Source organism: Peromyscus eremicus, chromosome 22 (assembly GCF_949786415.1).
Source record: "Peromyscus eremicus chromosome 22, PerEre_H2_v1, whole genome shotgun sequence".
Taxonomy (NCBI): domain Eukaryota; kingdom Metazoa; phylum Chordata; class Mammalia; order Rodentia; family Cricetidae; genus Peromyscus; species Peromyscus eremicus.
Genome location: NC_081437.1, coordinates 36,042,634 through 36,057,391, shown reverse-complemented (window position 1 = coordinate 36,057,391; position 14,758 = coordinate 36,042,634). Strand labels below are relative to the sequence as shown.

Genomic DNA, 14,758 nt, shown 5'->3' with positions numbered 1-14,758 from the left:
CAGCTGGGTCTGCCCAACTCCCTACTCAATCAGTCCATGGCAGGAATGGGGTGCCAATCTCGGCTGAGTTCCAGAGCCAGAGGTGCTTTGGGCTGCTCCTGCCTGCTGCCATTTGGGCAGGGAATGAGCCAGAGAGGCCGAGCAAGTTTCAGGGGCTGGGGAGATGGCTCAGTGAGTAAAACACTTGCCTTGCAAGCATGAGGTCCCGAGTTTGATCCCAGCACCCACAAAATAATCCAGGTGGCCGGGGCCTGTCATCCCGGAGTGGGAGAGGTGCTGACAGGACCCCTGGGGCTTGCTGGCCAGCCAGTATAGTCACCCGTAAACACAGGTCTGGTGAGACACTGGAACAGTAAGGTGTGAGAGTGGGGGTGATGTGCTGACAGCCCAGCTCCAGGTTCTTCAATGAGTTCTTTCTCAAGGGACGGAGGGACAGCGATATAACAACAGGACACCTGACATTCCCCTCTGGGCGCTGCATGCATGCATGTGTACAAGGTGTGCATACCCCCCCTCACTACACATATGCCACATACACATGTGCACACACACACACTATATGCGAAGAGCTACAGCATTGTTTTAACATGGTTTAATCGACTTTAGTTACATATAACCATAAATATTTTACCCTTCTAAAAATAAAGTGGTCAAGGAAGACACCAGAGGTCGGACTCTAACCTAAACCTGTGTGCACACACATGTTTAGACACCCACACAAGCATACATGTATATACATACATAAGTCAAAAAAGAATTCAGAAAAGCTGGATGTGAATCTTAGCATTCACCCATGAGACTGAGGCAGGAGGATGATAAATTCAAGGTCAGGGTCGCCGGGCGGTGGTGGCACATGCCTTTAATCCCAGCACTCGGAAGGCAGAGCCAGGTGGATCTGTGAGTTCGAGGCCAGCCTGGTCTATAGAGCAAGGTCCAGGACAGGCACCAAAGCTACAGAGAAACCCTATCTCAAAAAACCAAAACTAGGTCAAAGCTGCCTCACATCCCATCAAGAGTGAGCACGCCTGTCTTCCAGAGCTTACCAACCTCTCCCGTGGCAAGAAGGAACCCAAGGCCTTGAGCATGCTAGGCTACCACTCCACCAGGGCTGAGGAACTGCCTTTGCCAGCCAGACAGGTGAGGATGTTTCTCCAAAGGTCAAAAACTGTATTTAGGGGCTGGAGGGATGGCTCAGTGGTTAAGTGTGCTGGCTGCTCTGGCAGAGGACCCAGGTTCTGTAACTCCATTTCTAGATCTGATGCTCTCTTCTGGTCTCCCCAGGCATGAAGCACCCACGTGGTACTTTAGAGGGCAGCCTGATCCATATAACCAGTTCTAGGCCAGCTGGGTGTGCACATCAAGCAAAGACAAGTTGTACTCTCCCATGAACCCCTCACTGGCTTTCACCTTTTTTTTTTTAAAGATTTCTTTATTATGTATACAATGCTCTGCCTGCATGTATTCCTGCACACCAGAAGAGGGCACCAGATCTCATTACAGATGGTTGTGAGCCACCATGTGGTTGCTGGGAATTGAACTTAGGACCTCTGGAAGAGCAGTCGGTGTTCTTAACCTCTGAGCCATCTCTCCAGCCCGGCTTTGCACCTTTACAGATTGGAGTTTCCTCTGAAGAAAACGGGCCCTGGTGCCCTCCTCCACTTGTCCCTTGCCTTCAGTGATTCCCATAGTCAAGAACTTTCATCTGTCGAAAATGTATTCCCGACAAAGGAGCTGGAGAGACCTTAATTTCCCCAGATGGTTATCCAGTCATCCTAACTACCACTAACCCAAGCCTGGGCTGGGGCCCATCCTCCTTTGTAATCAAGTCCCCACATGAGCCAGCCTAAGGCTCAGCTGTTAGAGGTATGGCTACCACCTGAACCTTTACCCTTCCTTAACCACCAGGCTTCACCACATTCCTTTCCTCCCAACTCCAGCCACATCTTTCTGGCTCCCAAGAAAGTTCACATTTTAGCAAATAAAGCCACAGCCCTGAGCGTGGGGAATAAGGAGATCATGTATGTGTAGTTGCGATCTTGAAGAGGAAGGCGGCCCGAGAGCCAGGATTTCCCGCTCACACCAATGGCGGGCACAACACCACAGACTGGAGGGCTTCCGCCCTGGGGCAGCCCTCCCCTCCAGATGCTCACAGGCCTGTGGCTTTACTCAGGCTACACCTAACTATTTGGTTGGTTATCTGAGGTAGGGTCTGTTAGCACACTGGTCAAAAACTCCAGTGCTGGGATTACAGGCTATGACTCTCCTGAGCTACAGGTTTTCCAGAGTTAAAGACTTCTTCAGACAGAGGCGTAGCTGTATAAACTGAGTAGATTATAAAAGGTCAAGGTAAAGATTTACAACACAGTGGTTGCTGCTGTTGAATTTATTACAGGAAGTTGATTGCCAAGTGCTGTAGGATACTTCCAGCTGTTACTAGGTGGTCTGAGGCGAAGTCAAGGGTTGGGGAACATTCAGGGTTTCTGCAGCCAAGGTTCAAAGGGCCTCCGATGCCCTCCCTGGGATGTGGCCAGGACATCAGGTCTCTGGGCAGATGATATTCCTCACCCACAGGCTCTGGGCACCAACTTCACAGCCAAGTGCATGCACGCGGGGCTGACTAAGCAGACGGATGCTGTGTAGAGGGTGTGGCCTCGTCCCAGCCACCTTGTCCTTCTCTGCTGTGACTACAGCAGCCTGTGCAGGAAGGAAGTGTGTGCCTTCTTTAAGGGACACTTGCAAACATTCCCTGATGCCCAATTATTTCAAGATCGTTTATTTTCAAAATGGGTCACAACATCAGCTTTTGGCCCATTCTGCCAAATGCACAAGCTACAAACGCTTGCTCAGCAGCTGAGGGGCACGTTAGTATCATGTCTGAAAAGTGAATAAAAATCCATATAAAACAAATAGTCAAAGTTTCCATAGGAACACAGGTAAGTGTGACCCATCTCCTAGCCTTCCATCTGCATCTGCTGCAAACCCTACTCTTACAAAGACCTCAAAACTAGCAGTAATTAAGTTAAATGGTCCCCCCAAATCCCTTAATTCAAGCTAAACTTGCAGGTGACAGCTACACATTGATACTAGCAGAAGCACAGGCTGCTGGGTGCCGGTCCATCCCGCTCTCCTGGGCACATGACAAGGGCAGCAGCGTGCCCACATCCTGCTCCTCCACTTCGGGTGGGAAGCCATGGCTCTGGATCTGCTTCATGAGTTGCCTGAAAACAAACAAGTGGCACATTCAAAACCCAAGTCCTTCCGATGGGCAGCCAGCCTCCCGAGAGAGCATGCCCGTCACTACAGCACTAGGCGGGAAAGCAATTCAATGCACCGCTTCATTAATGGGGAACTCGTGGGTGACAGATGCTAACTTGAACACTAGTTACATTAATATTCTAGCTGCAAAGGATCTAACTGCTTTTAGTTCTAAGAACCTTCCTAGGAAAAATGTGATCATCAGTATTATTGGAGGATTCCCTTCCATTTGTCTGCCTGCATTCAACTCAAAGTCAAACAATTTCTTATCAATTAGACAAGAGCTGAGCTTAATCAAATCCAAGGTGCCTTGTTACAGTCAAGGCCAGTCCTCAACTGATTCCTCTTCCTCAGCCTAGCATGTTTTCCCCACGGTAGAGCATGCACCCAGGGATGGAATCCATAGCTCCTTCTTGCTCATGGTAGGTAAATGTCCCACCATTGAACAACCCAGAGACCCATGCTCGGGAGAAATACAAGTATGCACAACCTCACTCACCACATTGACCTCGACATGACATAGTAGATGGAAGGCCTCTGGAACCCATTGAAAGTGGATGCAGCAGCAACAGTGTATGCACCCATGTTCTCAAAGAGCATCCAATCACCCACATGCATTTCAGGCAGGTTACAGCGCTCGACGATCCGATCAAGGCCATCACATGTTGGTCCCCAGATGCTGGATGAGTAATACTTCTCATCTGGCTTGGGTCTCTGTATGAAGACATTGCTCCTTAATATCCCTGCATCCTGTCCATCACTCTCACTGTTACAGAGAGCATACTCAAAACTTACCTTTGGCAGCAGGGCCTTGACATGCGCATGATCGTAAAGAATGCAGTTGAATGATCCATAGACTCCGTCATTCACATAGTACATGATGGTTTGCTCATTTGAGTCATCCTCATCTACAAAGACAGATCACCTTAATTCCCGCCCATTCTGTCAATTCTCAGTTACCCTTCATGACTCACCCTGGGCACCACATACCATCCGAGCCGGTCTGCTCCTTCCACACTACTTTCTTGGCAATGATGTTGACTGCCAGTGTGAAAGCTGACGCGACATAGTATCTGCCCGGCTCAGCTATGACTCTCACTCCAGAGTCTGGTGGGAAGTACTTGTCCAGAGCCGGGTTGATCACACTGGTGATCTAAGAGTGAGAGAGAAGGGAGCGGCCAATCGTTACTCAGTTCACACAGAGGAGAGAGATCCCACTGCTATGTGTTAAAGGACAGGACATGCGCTGGGAGCTGGCATCAGCAGGCCTGTCGTCGGGTAACATCTTATCTCCATGGAAACAGTCTACATACCACTTCATTTCCCACTCTCCTCTCAGGACCTGTCTCTAGCTTTTTAAGACACTATGGATATTGTTTTATTATTAAACAATAGTACAAAATCAATTATTACAAAACAGGGGCCCAATGCCAAAGTAATTCTGTTTAGCAAACAAGATAAAATCCCTCCCACTATACCTAACTCAATTGTACAAACAGCAACACAAGCACCAGACGGCTTTGTTTCCTAAGAGACTGAACATTAAAAGTATATGGGAGCCAGGGATGACGGCATAGCTGAGGCAGGAGGATTCCAAGTTCAGGCCAACCTGACTACAAAATGAGACCATCTCAAAAGTTATTGGAAACACAATGCCAGGTCATTTATGTTCATGTCTGTTTGGCCCCTTTCGCTATCAGTAAAAATATTTTATACTACACCAAAATGGAACTTGCTATACCTCTGTAGGTTATTAATGTTGTAAATAAATAAGTTACCTCTTCAAATTTAAGCTTTGTATCCTCAGATCCAGGAAAGCCACCACCAATATCAAGCAGATACATGCTGAAACCAACTTCTGTCTAGAACAAGAAAATTCACAAGTCAGATTGCCAGACTCATAACAAGTAATAAAAATGCACACAGCAGATGTGTTTAAATCTGTTACACTGCAAAGGCTCTTACAAAAGACTAATTCTAGACTTAGAGTAGTATTTCAGACAGCCCCTCCACTAATGAGTCACATGTACTCACTCCCATGTCAAAGACACAGCGGGCATCCGACAGGGCCTGTACGAAGGTCTCAGGATCAGTACATCCACTCCCCACGTGGAAGCTGAAATCAAAAGTAACAGGATGCTGTTTTTCACTAGTTCTCAAAATGGGAGAAGCCCATAAAACTGGCATTGTTTAATGTCTCAGTCTGTAACCATGTCACTGAGGCCTCACCTGACACCAACGACATCAATATTTAGCTCTTTTGCCCGTTCCAAGAGAAGCCTGCTGGTTTTGAGTGTGGCGCCAAACTTCACACTCAGGCGACAAACTGCTTTGGAATCATCAGTGGCAATCCGCAAAACCAACCTAGACGGACAGAACATCAAGTAAGTACTCCATTCACACTAGAGAGCCCTATCCTAAGTGTGGGTGCTGCTGCTCTGTGGGTTTGAGTCTAACCCAGGGGTTAGCCTAGTTCTACTATGTGCAGGAATGGGGATAGTTAACAAAGCCCAGTCTGCTCCCCAGAGGACTGACTCACTTTGCCTTTGGATGTGCTCTGGCGACTTTCATCAACTCAACCTCACTGTCAAAAGTCATCATCTGGACTCCATTACTGGCAGCATACTTGATTTGAGACACTTGTTTACAAGGATTGGCATAGATAATCCTCTCGGGAGGCACCCCAAGCCCCTGCACCAACTGTATTTCAGTCTGAAAGAGAGAGAAGGCGGGTGTTGGATTATCTACAGACTGAAGAGTCTCATAAACAAAAGCACATGAAAATGTCATGTGCACCCCCAGCCCATTAACACTTGCTGCCCAAGACACACAACTGGTGCTGTCCTGGGTTAGAGCAGGCTTACCTTGCTTGCACAGTCAAAACCCGTCCCAATGGCGGCTAGGGTGTTCACGATGGCTCTGCTGTCGTTACTTTTGACAGCATAAAAGGGAGTGACACGGGGAAGGGCTTTTAGCCATCTCAGGTGTTTCTTCAGAATGTCTCCAAGGTCCGCAACATAAAAAGCATCCTTGTCGTCCTGGAATGAGAGGGGGTGCAGGGACCTCAGTAACAGTGCTGCAGTGTGTCACACTGAAAACCCCTTTCCTTTCCCCCCTTCATCAAATCCTATTCCTGTTAGCAGTCACTACCACACAGCATGACCATCACCACTGAACAATCCACAGCCAACGAAATTCTAGATTCTCTAGCAAGACATGCTCACTCCCACCGTGCTAGCAACTCTAGCTAGCTGTGGACATGGGCTTCCCATACTCACTGAGGAAGAAACTTCATTAATTTTTTGGTCCAGGATGTCCTTGGCAGTAAAGCCTTCATCGAGGATATGGCACTCAAACTCTTCCTTATTAAAGTTGTTCATGATTCTCGATGTGCCCTGAAATAGAATAACAAGCTGTGAGGGTGAACCCACTCAAAGCCTTAGCAGTGACTCTCACCAAATCCCACAAGCATCAACTGAATACTTACACAAAAAACCTAGAGGTGGAATTAAACTATCGCCAGCTCCTCACAAGGCAAGCTATCCAGGAACTCCGAACGCTGTCTCCTTGGAGCGGTGGAAGCGTTCTGATGGATAGAAAACACACCATGTTGCTATTTCCCTTGGAATCTTACCATTAAAGGCTAGACACTGCAACAGCATACCAGGAGTTAGCGGGCGGAATAAAGTGCCCAGGACAGGAAGATCGGTGGGGTGGGCGGGAATCCCAGTGCCTAGGTGAGCCCCACAACCCCCAAACCTCTGCAGTACCCAAATACACCAGGTTCCACACTGGACACATAGCTTTGTTCCATACATGAGGAACATCTCAACCCCCATCCCTCCGAAAACAGCATGTGGGTTTCAGAAGTTTATCTGCACACAATCACATGGCTGGCATTAATATTATGTGTTCCTATGTGCTTTATTTCCGAGCCGTTCCAGCTCTCCAGAAACTTCAAATGGCAGTACAGTAACCACACACAGCCCTGTAAACATCTTTTTTTCTTTACCCACTGGGCTACGTTATACTTAATCGTTTTTTAGTGAATAATCCATCAACAATTTCCATAAGGAAACTTTCATGTCATAGTGGCATTAAAAAAAAAAAAAAAAAAACCTAAGTTTAATCCCAGCACTCGGGAGGCAGAGCCTCTGTGAGTTGAAGGCCAGCCTGGGCTACCAAGTGAGTTCCAGGAAAGGTGCAAAGCTATACAGAGAAACTCTGTCTCGAGAAAAAAAACAAAAACTTAATCAACATAGTATCCTGTTAAAGTTACTGTTATCAGAAATCGGTATCCTAGAGCCAGCATTGCCTACCAAATGAACACTTCTGGGAATCCAACTGTCCTCAAATGCCTTCGGCTTAGCTATGGATAATAACCATATGGCAGGATTTTTGGCTAACTTTGAGTAACAATAAGATCGCCACACTGAATAAAAGCTTCTGTCTTGGTCTTATGAGACTGACACCGTGGAGTGGCCAGGTAAACAAAGGTTTCTTTTCTTTTCCCCACTGTATGACCCACTTCAGTGCCAGCAGCCTACAGGCACGGAGGCCGGGCAATGGTTAGGAGCCACAGTTTGCTCTAGCATGGGACACTATGAGAGGCCCAGGGTGACAAGCCTGCCATAAATCCAAATCCATGCACGGTAAAACGATTTAATCCTCCATTTAATGAGACTCGTTGGCCCTGTCAACTTCATTAGTTTACTAAACTACTCCTAAGTGAAGACTGGAGACCAGCGCCAGCCAACTCTCGTCTGCCTATGTGTATACCATTCACAACTGATGACTAGGCTCTGGGAGTAATTCTCATTTTAGGTCTTAAGTATTTTCCAGGCAACCTTCAGGCTTAAACCTGGAAATCTTTCTTTGAGATACCACTTACTTTATTTAGCGTTTCTGCATCTCTTAACGTTTTCCTTGAATAAAGTATATCAAATCTGAACAATGTTCCGAACACCTTCTGGGCTGGGCGTAGCTAAATCGTAACACTTAACTTTTGACTTTCTGTGTCTCTTAACGTTTTCTCTGAATAATAAAATGCGTTAAAATCTGAACAATATCACGAGCACCTTTTTTGGCTGGGCGTAGCTAAGTGGTAATTGACTCAATTAGCACAAGCGGTTAACGCTAGAAGAGATACAAGCCAATTAAAACAAAAAGAATTCCACCAGTCAAATGCTGCTCGATCTTAGACTAGAATAAAACAAGCCGCCGCATTCTTTGTCCTCCCCCAGACATCCCTGACAGGCTCTGTTCCCCACACTTTTTTTTTTTTTTCTTCTTAAATAAAGAAAAAACAGTTATTGAGGATCCTCAGCCGGGCTTCTAAACGTGCACGCCGGACAGCCCGGGCGGGAGTCAAGGCTTCTCCTAAACCACTAAGTCATTCATGGAGTCCTAATTCCAGAGTCCCAGCCGGTGGGTACTCCTCCTCGGCAGTGACTCCCAGACTAAATTTAGGGTCTAGCAACTTCGAGATCGGCTCAGCGACTCCGCTCTGCACACGTAGCGAAACTAAAGCAGGGCGAACTGCAGCAGCAGCAGCAGCAGCAGCAGCAGCAGCAGCAGGGCGGCCGCGCTCCCCTGCACCTGCCGCGGGGCTGGCTCGCCCTCCGTCCATCCTCGCACCCGGATGGTGGAAGGAACGCCGAGCTAGCGGGGCAGACGCGGTGTGAGCTCCCGTGGGCGACGCGAGGGAGGCAGGGAGGGCTCGCAGCCCAAGAGCCAGGGGTGGCCGGCCGGCTGGCTGCCTTCCGGGCGGCTCGCAAGGTCACCGGCCCCGGGCCACGTGTCCCCGGCCGCCGCCGCCGCCGCCGGTCGCCCGCAGTCGGGGCCTGGCGGCGACACGTGGCCGCACATCCCCTCCCGCGCCCGGCTCACCTCACAGCGCACGGACGCCGCTGGCCAGCCCCATGGAGATGGGAGACGCCGCCGCCGCCACCGAACCCCGAGGAGGGTGCCCGGCCGCCCGCCGCCGCCGCCCCGTCAGCCGCCTCGTCGAGCCCGCCGCCGCGGCAGACGCCGGCCCGAGGTGGCGCCGAGGTGCTGCTGCTGCTGCTGCTGCTGCTGCTGGCGGAGGGAGGGAACAGGGCGGGAGGGCGGACGGCGGCGGCCGCTGCAGGGACTGACAAAGCCCGACGGCGCGCCGCGCCGCTACTTATACGCTGAGCACGTCGTCATGGAGACGCACCAGCTCAAACCAGCCGCGATCGGTTCCGGCCGGGGAGGAGGTGCAGCGACGGTGGCGGGGGGGAGAAGGGAGGGGCCGGGGCTCCGCGGTGGCCAACCCTCTCCCCCCACCACCAACCAGCACCACCCAGCCCCAACCCGGGCCGGGCGCTGGGAGCCGGAGGCGCGGGCCGCGCGCGTCAACGGGGGCGGGGCCCCGCGCGTGCCCGCCCACCCGCGTCCGCCTCCCCCCCCCCCGGGGATGGGGGGGTGGGGGGTGGGGGGTGGGGGGTGGGGGGTGGGATGGGAGGGGGAAGCCTCCGCCCGGCCGCCCGCCCGCGCACGCGCGCGCGCGCCCCGCCCGGCCTCGTGCCGGACACGCCCTGCGGCAGGCCCGCGCACGCGCACCAAGCCGCGAGCCCCGCCGGCCTGCCAGCACGCCGCAGGGCCCTCTGGGCAGCGGCCGGCCGGCCGGCCGGCGCATGCGCACACGCGCCTGGGCGCCTGCCCTCTTCCCCCCCACTCCCTCGCCAATGGGCCGAGACCCAGGTCTGGAACACGAGTGAAGTGCCGCGCGTGGGATTTCCCTAGCGGGATACAAAGCGGGCTCGCCGGATGGACGGGCTGTGAGTTGACTGCAGGCAGCCCCTGTTGACGTGGCGGGCGCTCAGTGACCCTGCTGCACGGCCCCGCACGCCCAGGCGGTGGAGCTTGCTGAGCGATGCTAGCAAGCGCGCCGGCAGTGAGGTGGGCATCTTCCAGCTAGAGGGTAGGCACCCGTGGCCTGCGGAAATACGCCTTCTGTCTGATAAGCGGCAGCTCTACTCGGAGGCGTGTGAGGGGCGAGTGAAGAGGTGGCGGGGTCCCGAGCCACCCTCTGCCCCTTGTACTCTGTTGGCTGGAGTTAAATCGGTAGTCTTTTCGGGCTAGCTACAACTCACACGCTTTGGGAAGTCTCGACAATGAGTTTGTATCACCCAAAGTCACATTGATAGGGTACAAGTGCACTGATCGGCTACTTATATATTCAGTATTGTAAAGACAAATAGTACTCCACATTGTTACTATGTATACGCTGTTAATAGTTTGTCTGTTCTCCGTTAAAACCCCTCTCCCAGACCAGATACAGCAAAAGACACCAGCAACAACTAACTTGAAGAAACAAAACAATGAATAAATAGCTTGACTTACCTTTTCTTTTATTTTTTCTGTCTATTTATTTATTTTATTTTTCAAGACAGGGTTTCTCTGTGTAGCCTTGGCTGTCCTGGAATTCACTCTGTATACCAGACTCGCCTCGATCTCACGGAGATCTGCCTGCCTCTGCCTCAGTATCCTGGGATGAAAGGTGTGCACCACCACTGCCTGTCTTGACTTAGCTTTTCAAGGACCTGATCAGGGAGGGCCTGGTGACACACGCCTTTAATCCTAGCACTTAGGAGGCAAAGGCAGGCAGATGTCTGTAAGGTTTCTTGTTTGTTTTTGTGTTTGAGACGGGTTTTCTCTGTGTAGCCCTGGCTGTCCTGGAACTCTGTAGACCAAGCTGGCCTTGAACTCAGAGATCGTATGCCTCTGCCTCCTGGGTGCCACCACTGCCTGGCTAGATCTCTAAAAGTTTGAGCCGGTTCTTGTGGTGAAGGCCAGAAGGATTTGCTGAAGGAGGCAGAGGCAGGTGGGTCTGGATTTCAGGCCAATCTGGGATACACATTTTTTTTAGCCGGGTGTGGTGGCACATGCCCTTAATCCCAGGTCTCGGGAGGCAGAGCATGGCTGATCTCTGTGAGTTCGAGCCCAGCCTGGTCTACAGAGCGAGATCCAGGACAGGCACCAAAACTACACAGAGAAACCCTGTCTCGAAAAACAAAAACAAACAAACAAATAAATAAATAAAAGTTTGAGACCAGCCTAGTCTGCAAAGAGTTCCACACCAACCAATAGCTACATAGTAAGACCCTGTCTTTAAAAAAAAAAAAAAAAAGCCGCTGGCACTTTTCTGCAAGGGGAATTCATGATCTATCTCTGACCCAAGTTGCTATGCAGTTTTGTGCAAGTCCCTCCCTTCTTAGTCTCGTACACCGTACACCGAAGGGTCTGTTACATCCACAAAGTCCTGGGAGAAAACTCTTGGTGCCCACTTCCAGACTTAGGGCACAGTCCCTGAATATCTGTTGAACGAGTGCATGAATGACTAAAAGAATGATCTGAGCCGGGCGGTGGTGGCGCACGCCTTTAATCCCAGCACTGGGAGGCAGAGGCAGGCGGATCTCTGTGAGTTCGAGGCTAGCCTGGGCTACAGAGTGAGTTCCAGGATAGGCTCCGAAGCAACACAGAGAAACCCTGTCTGGAAAAAAACAAAACAAAACAAACAAACAAAAAAAAAAAGATCTGCTTGTCCCTGAAGTGTGGCTTCTGCAAATACAAGAACAGCAGAAGGGTGTGGGACCCCCTCTTACCCACTTTTCTCTTCCCCAAGGATGAGACTAACTGTTGGAACCCATCAGAGAACATACAGCCTGGAGCACTTGGTGGGGGATCTTCATCTCTGTGATGGGAGATCTTCCTTGTGCTTTAGATTTGGAAAACTTCACTGGAAGGAGGAGAGCAGGTCTTCATCCAGAAGGCAGGAGACCAACCATGCCGTCCCACTTGAGCTACTAACACCCTATCACAACTCCCTGTGCCTGTGGTAGGCAACAACCCACAACCCACCCAGACATTCTAACTCCTGCCCAAATGCTGTGCTTTCTCCTGGGGAGGTGAGGCCTTCCTCATGATGCAGCTAGACTTGTCAGGGTGGGGACCGAAGGTAGGGGAGGAGGGGCCCACTTCCTGGGGTGCTGGCCCTGCTGGCTGCTGGTGGACAGGCTCCAGCTAGGAGAGGCCCCCAAAGCCGGTCTGAAGGGAGCTATGCTTGAGTCATAAGACTCAGCTACTAACCTGCATTCAAGAAGATAGGCCCGTGGTGACTAAACCCGTTCTTAGTCAAGTGAGTGGCATTACTTTCGTCAACCTGTCTCCATCCGGCTCCTCCCTTCCCTTTCCCATCTTCCTTAAGAGAAAATCAACAAAGGCTAGGCTACCACTCCACACGAGAGTGCTCGCCCCTTTTCTCCTGGGGGCAATCTGAGGCCCTAAGTTCCATTGCCATTGCCCCCTCCCCCCAAAAATAAAGTGATGAGACCTTGTAAAACAGGCAGTGACCGATGCCCGGATGTTGCCCCAACATGGAGGGAGATGTGTTTGGTGCAGAGGCACTGAAGAATGAGTGAATAGTTTCTCAGTTGCTGTCCTGCATTCTAGGGCTGTCTCTGACTTCCTTAGGAACTCTCAGCATTTGCCCATGGTGAAGTCCTGGATCTCACTGCCCTCCTTGGGGGTTTGAGATCAGGTCTGTAAGTGGGATGGTTGGGCCAAAAAAGAACTCAGGCCCATGCACACTCAAGTTCTAAGAAGCCTAATTAGATTTTTTTTTTTCTCTCGAGACAGGGTTTCTCTATGTAGCTTTGCTCCTTTCCTGGAACTCACTCTGTAATCCAGGCTGGCCTCAAACTCACAGAGATACACCTGCCTCTGCCTCCCGAGTGCTGAGATTAAAAGTGTGTGCCGCCGCCGCCACCACCACCACCACCACCACCACCACCACCACCACCACCGGGCTAGATTTTCTTTTAAGACATCATCTCATGAAGCTCAGGTCCCTGTGTAGCAGAGCCTGACCTTGAACATCTGCTGCCTCCACCTCCCAAGTATATATAGCAGTCACCAATTTAAAGAGGAGCCCTTGCCCGGTGGTGGTGGCACACACCTTTAATCCCAGCACTTGGGAGGCAGAGACAGGTGGATCTCTGTAAGTTCAAGGCCAGCCTGGATTACAGAGTGAGTTCCAGGAAAGGCGCAAAGCTACACAGAGAAACCCTGTCTAGAGAAACCCTGTCTCGAAAAACCAAAAATAAATAAATAAATAAAGAAAGAAAGAAAGAAAGAAAGAAAGAAAGAGAGAAAGAGAGAAAGGAAGAAAGAAAGAGGAGCCCTAATTGGGAGAGAATTAAATAACATCAAAGAATTACCTGCAACTGTATGAATCTATTTACTTGGTATTGGCAAAGTCAAGACAGCTTTCATTCATTCATTAGTTCACCTTTTTAGACAAGGTCTCACTGTGTAGCCCTGGCTGGCCTGGAATTTACTGTGTAGACTGGGGTCTCTTGAACTCACAGAGATCAGTATGCCTTTGTTGGGATTAAAAGTGGAGACCATCATACCTGGCTTCAAGCTAAAACTGTCTAAGAAGGAAAAGAAGAATCTGTATCCATGGTCATATTCTGCATTCTAGAAAAAGAGCAGACTGGAGTGAAGGTCTTGGTATTTGACCCCATAAAGAAATGAGCCCCAGTCCGGCTAAAGGCGCACAATTCAAGATACCCGGGCAATGGGAGCCACTCACTGGGCGATCACATGACATCTGGATATTTGACCAAACACAATGTTGCGTTGCGTTGCTATTACTCACCGCTCGACTTGCCCTGGAATTGTGTTGAGTGTCTCTCAAAAGCTAACCCTCCCTGCAAGGCAGAAAGTGTGCCGCCTCTGCTGATAATCCAAATGATGTGCCCAAGGCAGGAAAGGCAGCTTCCAGGGAGTCCCTCCTTGCTCTGAGCAATGGTGGCATCATCAGAGACGATGGCTTTTCTCCAAAGGATCTCTTCTAAGCGTCAGATCCTATGTGTGTGTGGAAGTCTCAGGGTACATTTATCATAAAGAGTGAAGTTACATCAAGGCCCCACCTCACCCAGCCCTGGTAGAGCTTCCTGGGATGGGACCAGACAGCAAACCTAGTATGGAAAAATGGAAACAGGACTTTCCAGAGCCCAGGAGAGCTCAGGGGCAGGTCAGGAGCTACACAGGACACGGCAGTGAAGTAAACCCTGTCCTGAGGTCCATTTTTAGTGCCATATTGGTACCTGGCAATCCTTTGCTTCCCATACCCTTGCCAGTTAGTGAGCTGAAGTCTGGATGCCAGTACATATGGGCCAAGAGGCACTAAGACATGCCACCTTTCATGTGGAGTGGCATGACAGCAGATTTGAGAACTGGCTGTAACTTGTTTATATAAAACCCGTCACTGGTGGCTTTATAGTCCACAGGGCCACTGTGACCCACTCTTTGGAGTCTGCTCCATCATCCCCTTAGTCTCATCACCTAGACACGTCCCAAAGGCCTTGTTTCTTTAGCCCAGCAGTCACAGGACATGGGTACCTTCAATTTCCTGCCTCATCCTTCCTGTCCCTGCCCCTCCACTCCCCCTTTCAGATCGGAACCATAATTT

General features: G+C 50.5%; 1 protein-coding gene and 1 non-coding gene across 2 annotated transcripts; both read right to left on the bottom strand.

The window, feature by feature from the left end:
* Positions 1 to 2,757: 2,757 nt before the first annotated feature.
* Odc1 (ornithine decarboxylase 1) lies at positions 2,758 to 9,519 on the bottom strand. Its single transcript, XM_059248254.1, has 12 exons — positions 9,145 to 9,519; positions 6,743 to 6,841; positions 6,534 to 6,650; positions 6,120 to 6,293; positions 5,795 to 5,967; positions 5,485 to 5,619; positions 5,290 to 5,371; positions 5,034 to 5,117; positions 4,246 to 4,408; positions 4,051 to 4,163; positions 3,755 to 3,969; positions 2,758 to 3,218 (listed from the first exon to the last, which is right to left on the bottom strand). The coding sequence occupies exons 3-12, from the start codon at positions 6,633 to 6,635 to the stop codon at positions 3,071 to 3,073; spliced, it is 1,389 nt and encodes a 462-aa protein (XP_059104237.1). The 5' UTR covers positions 6,636 to 6,650; positions 6,743 to 6,841; positions 9,145 to 9,519; the 3' UTR covers positions 2,758 to 3,070.
* On the bottom strand, positions 7,769 to 7,904 carry LOC131897781 (small nucleolar RNA SNORA42/SNORA80 family). The gene has a single exon (XR_009375799.1). It is a non-coding gene; the product is annotated as a small nucleolar RNA SNORA42/SNORA80 family (small nucleolar RNA).
* Positions 9,520 to 14,758: the final 5,239 nt, after the last annotated feature.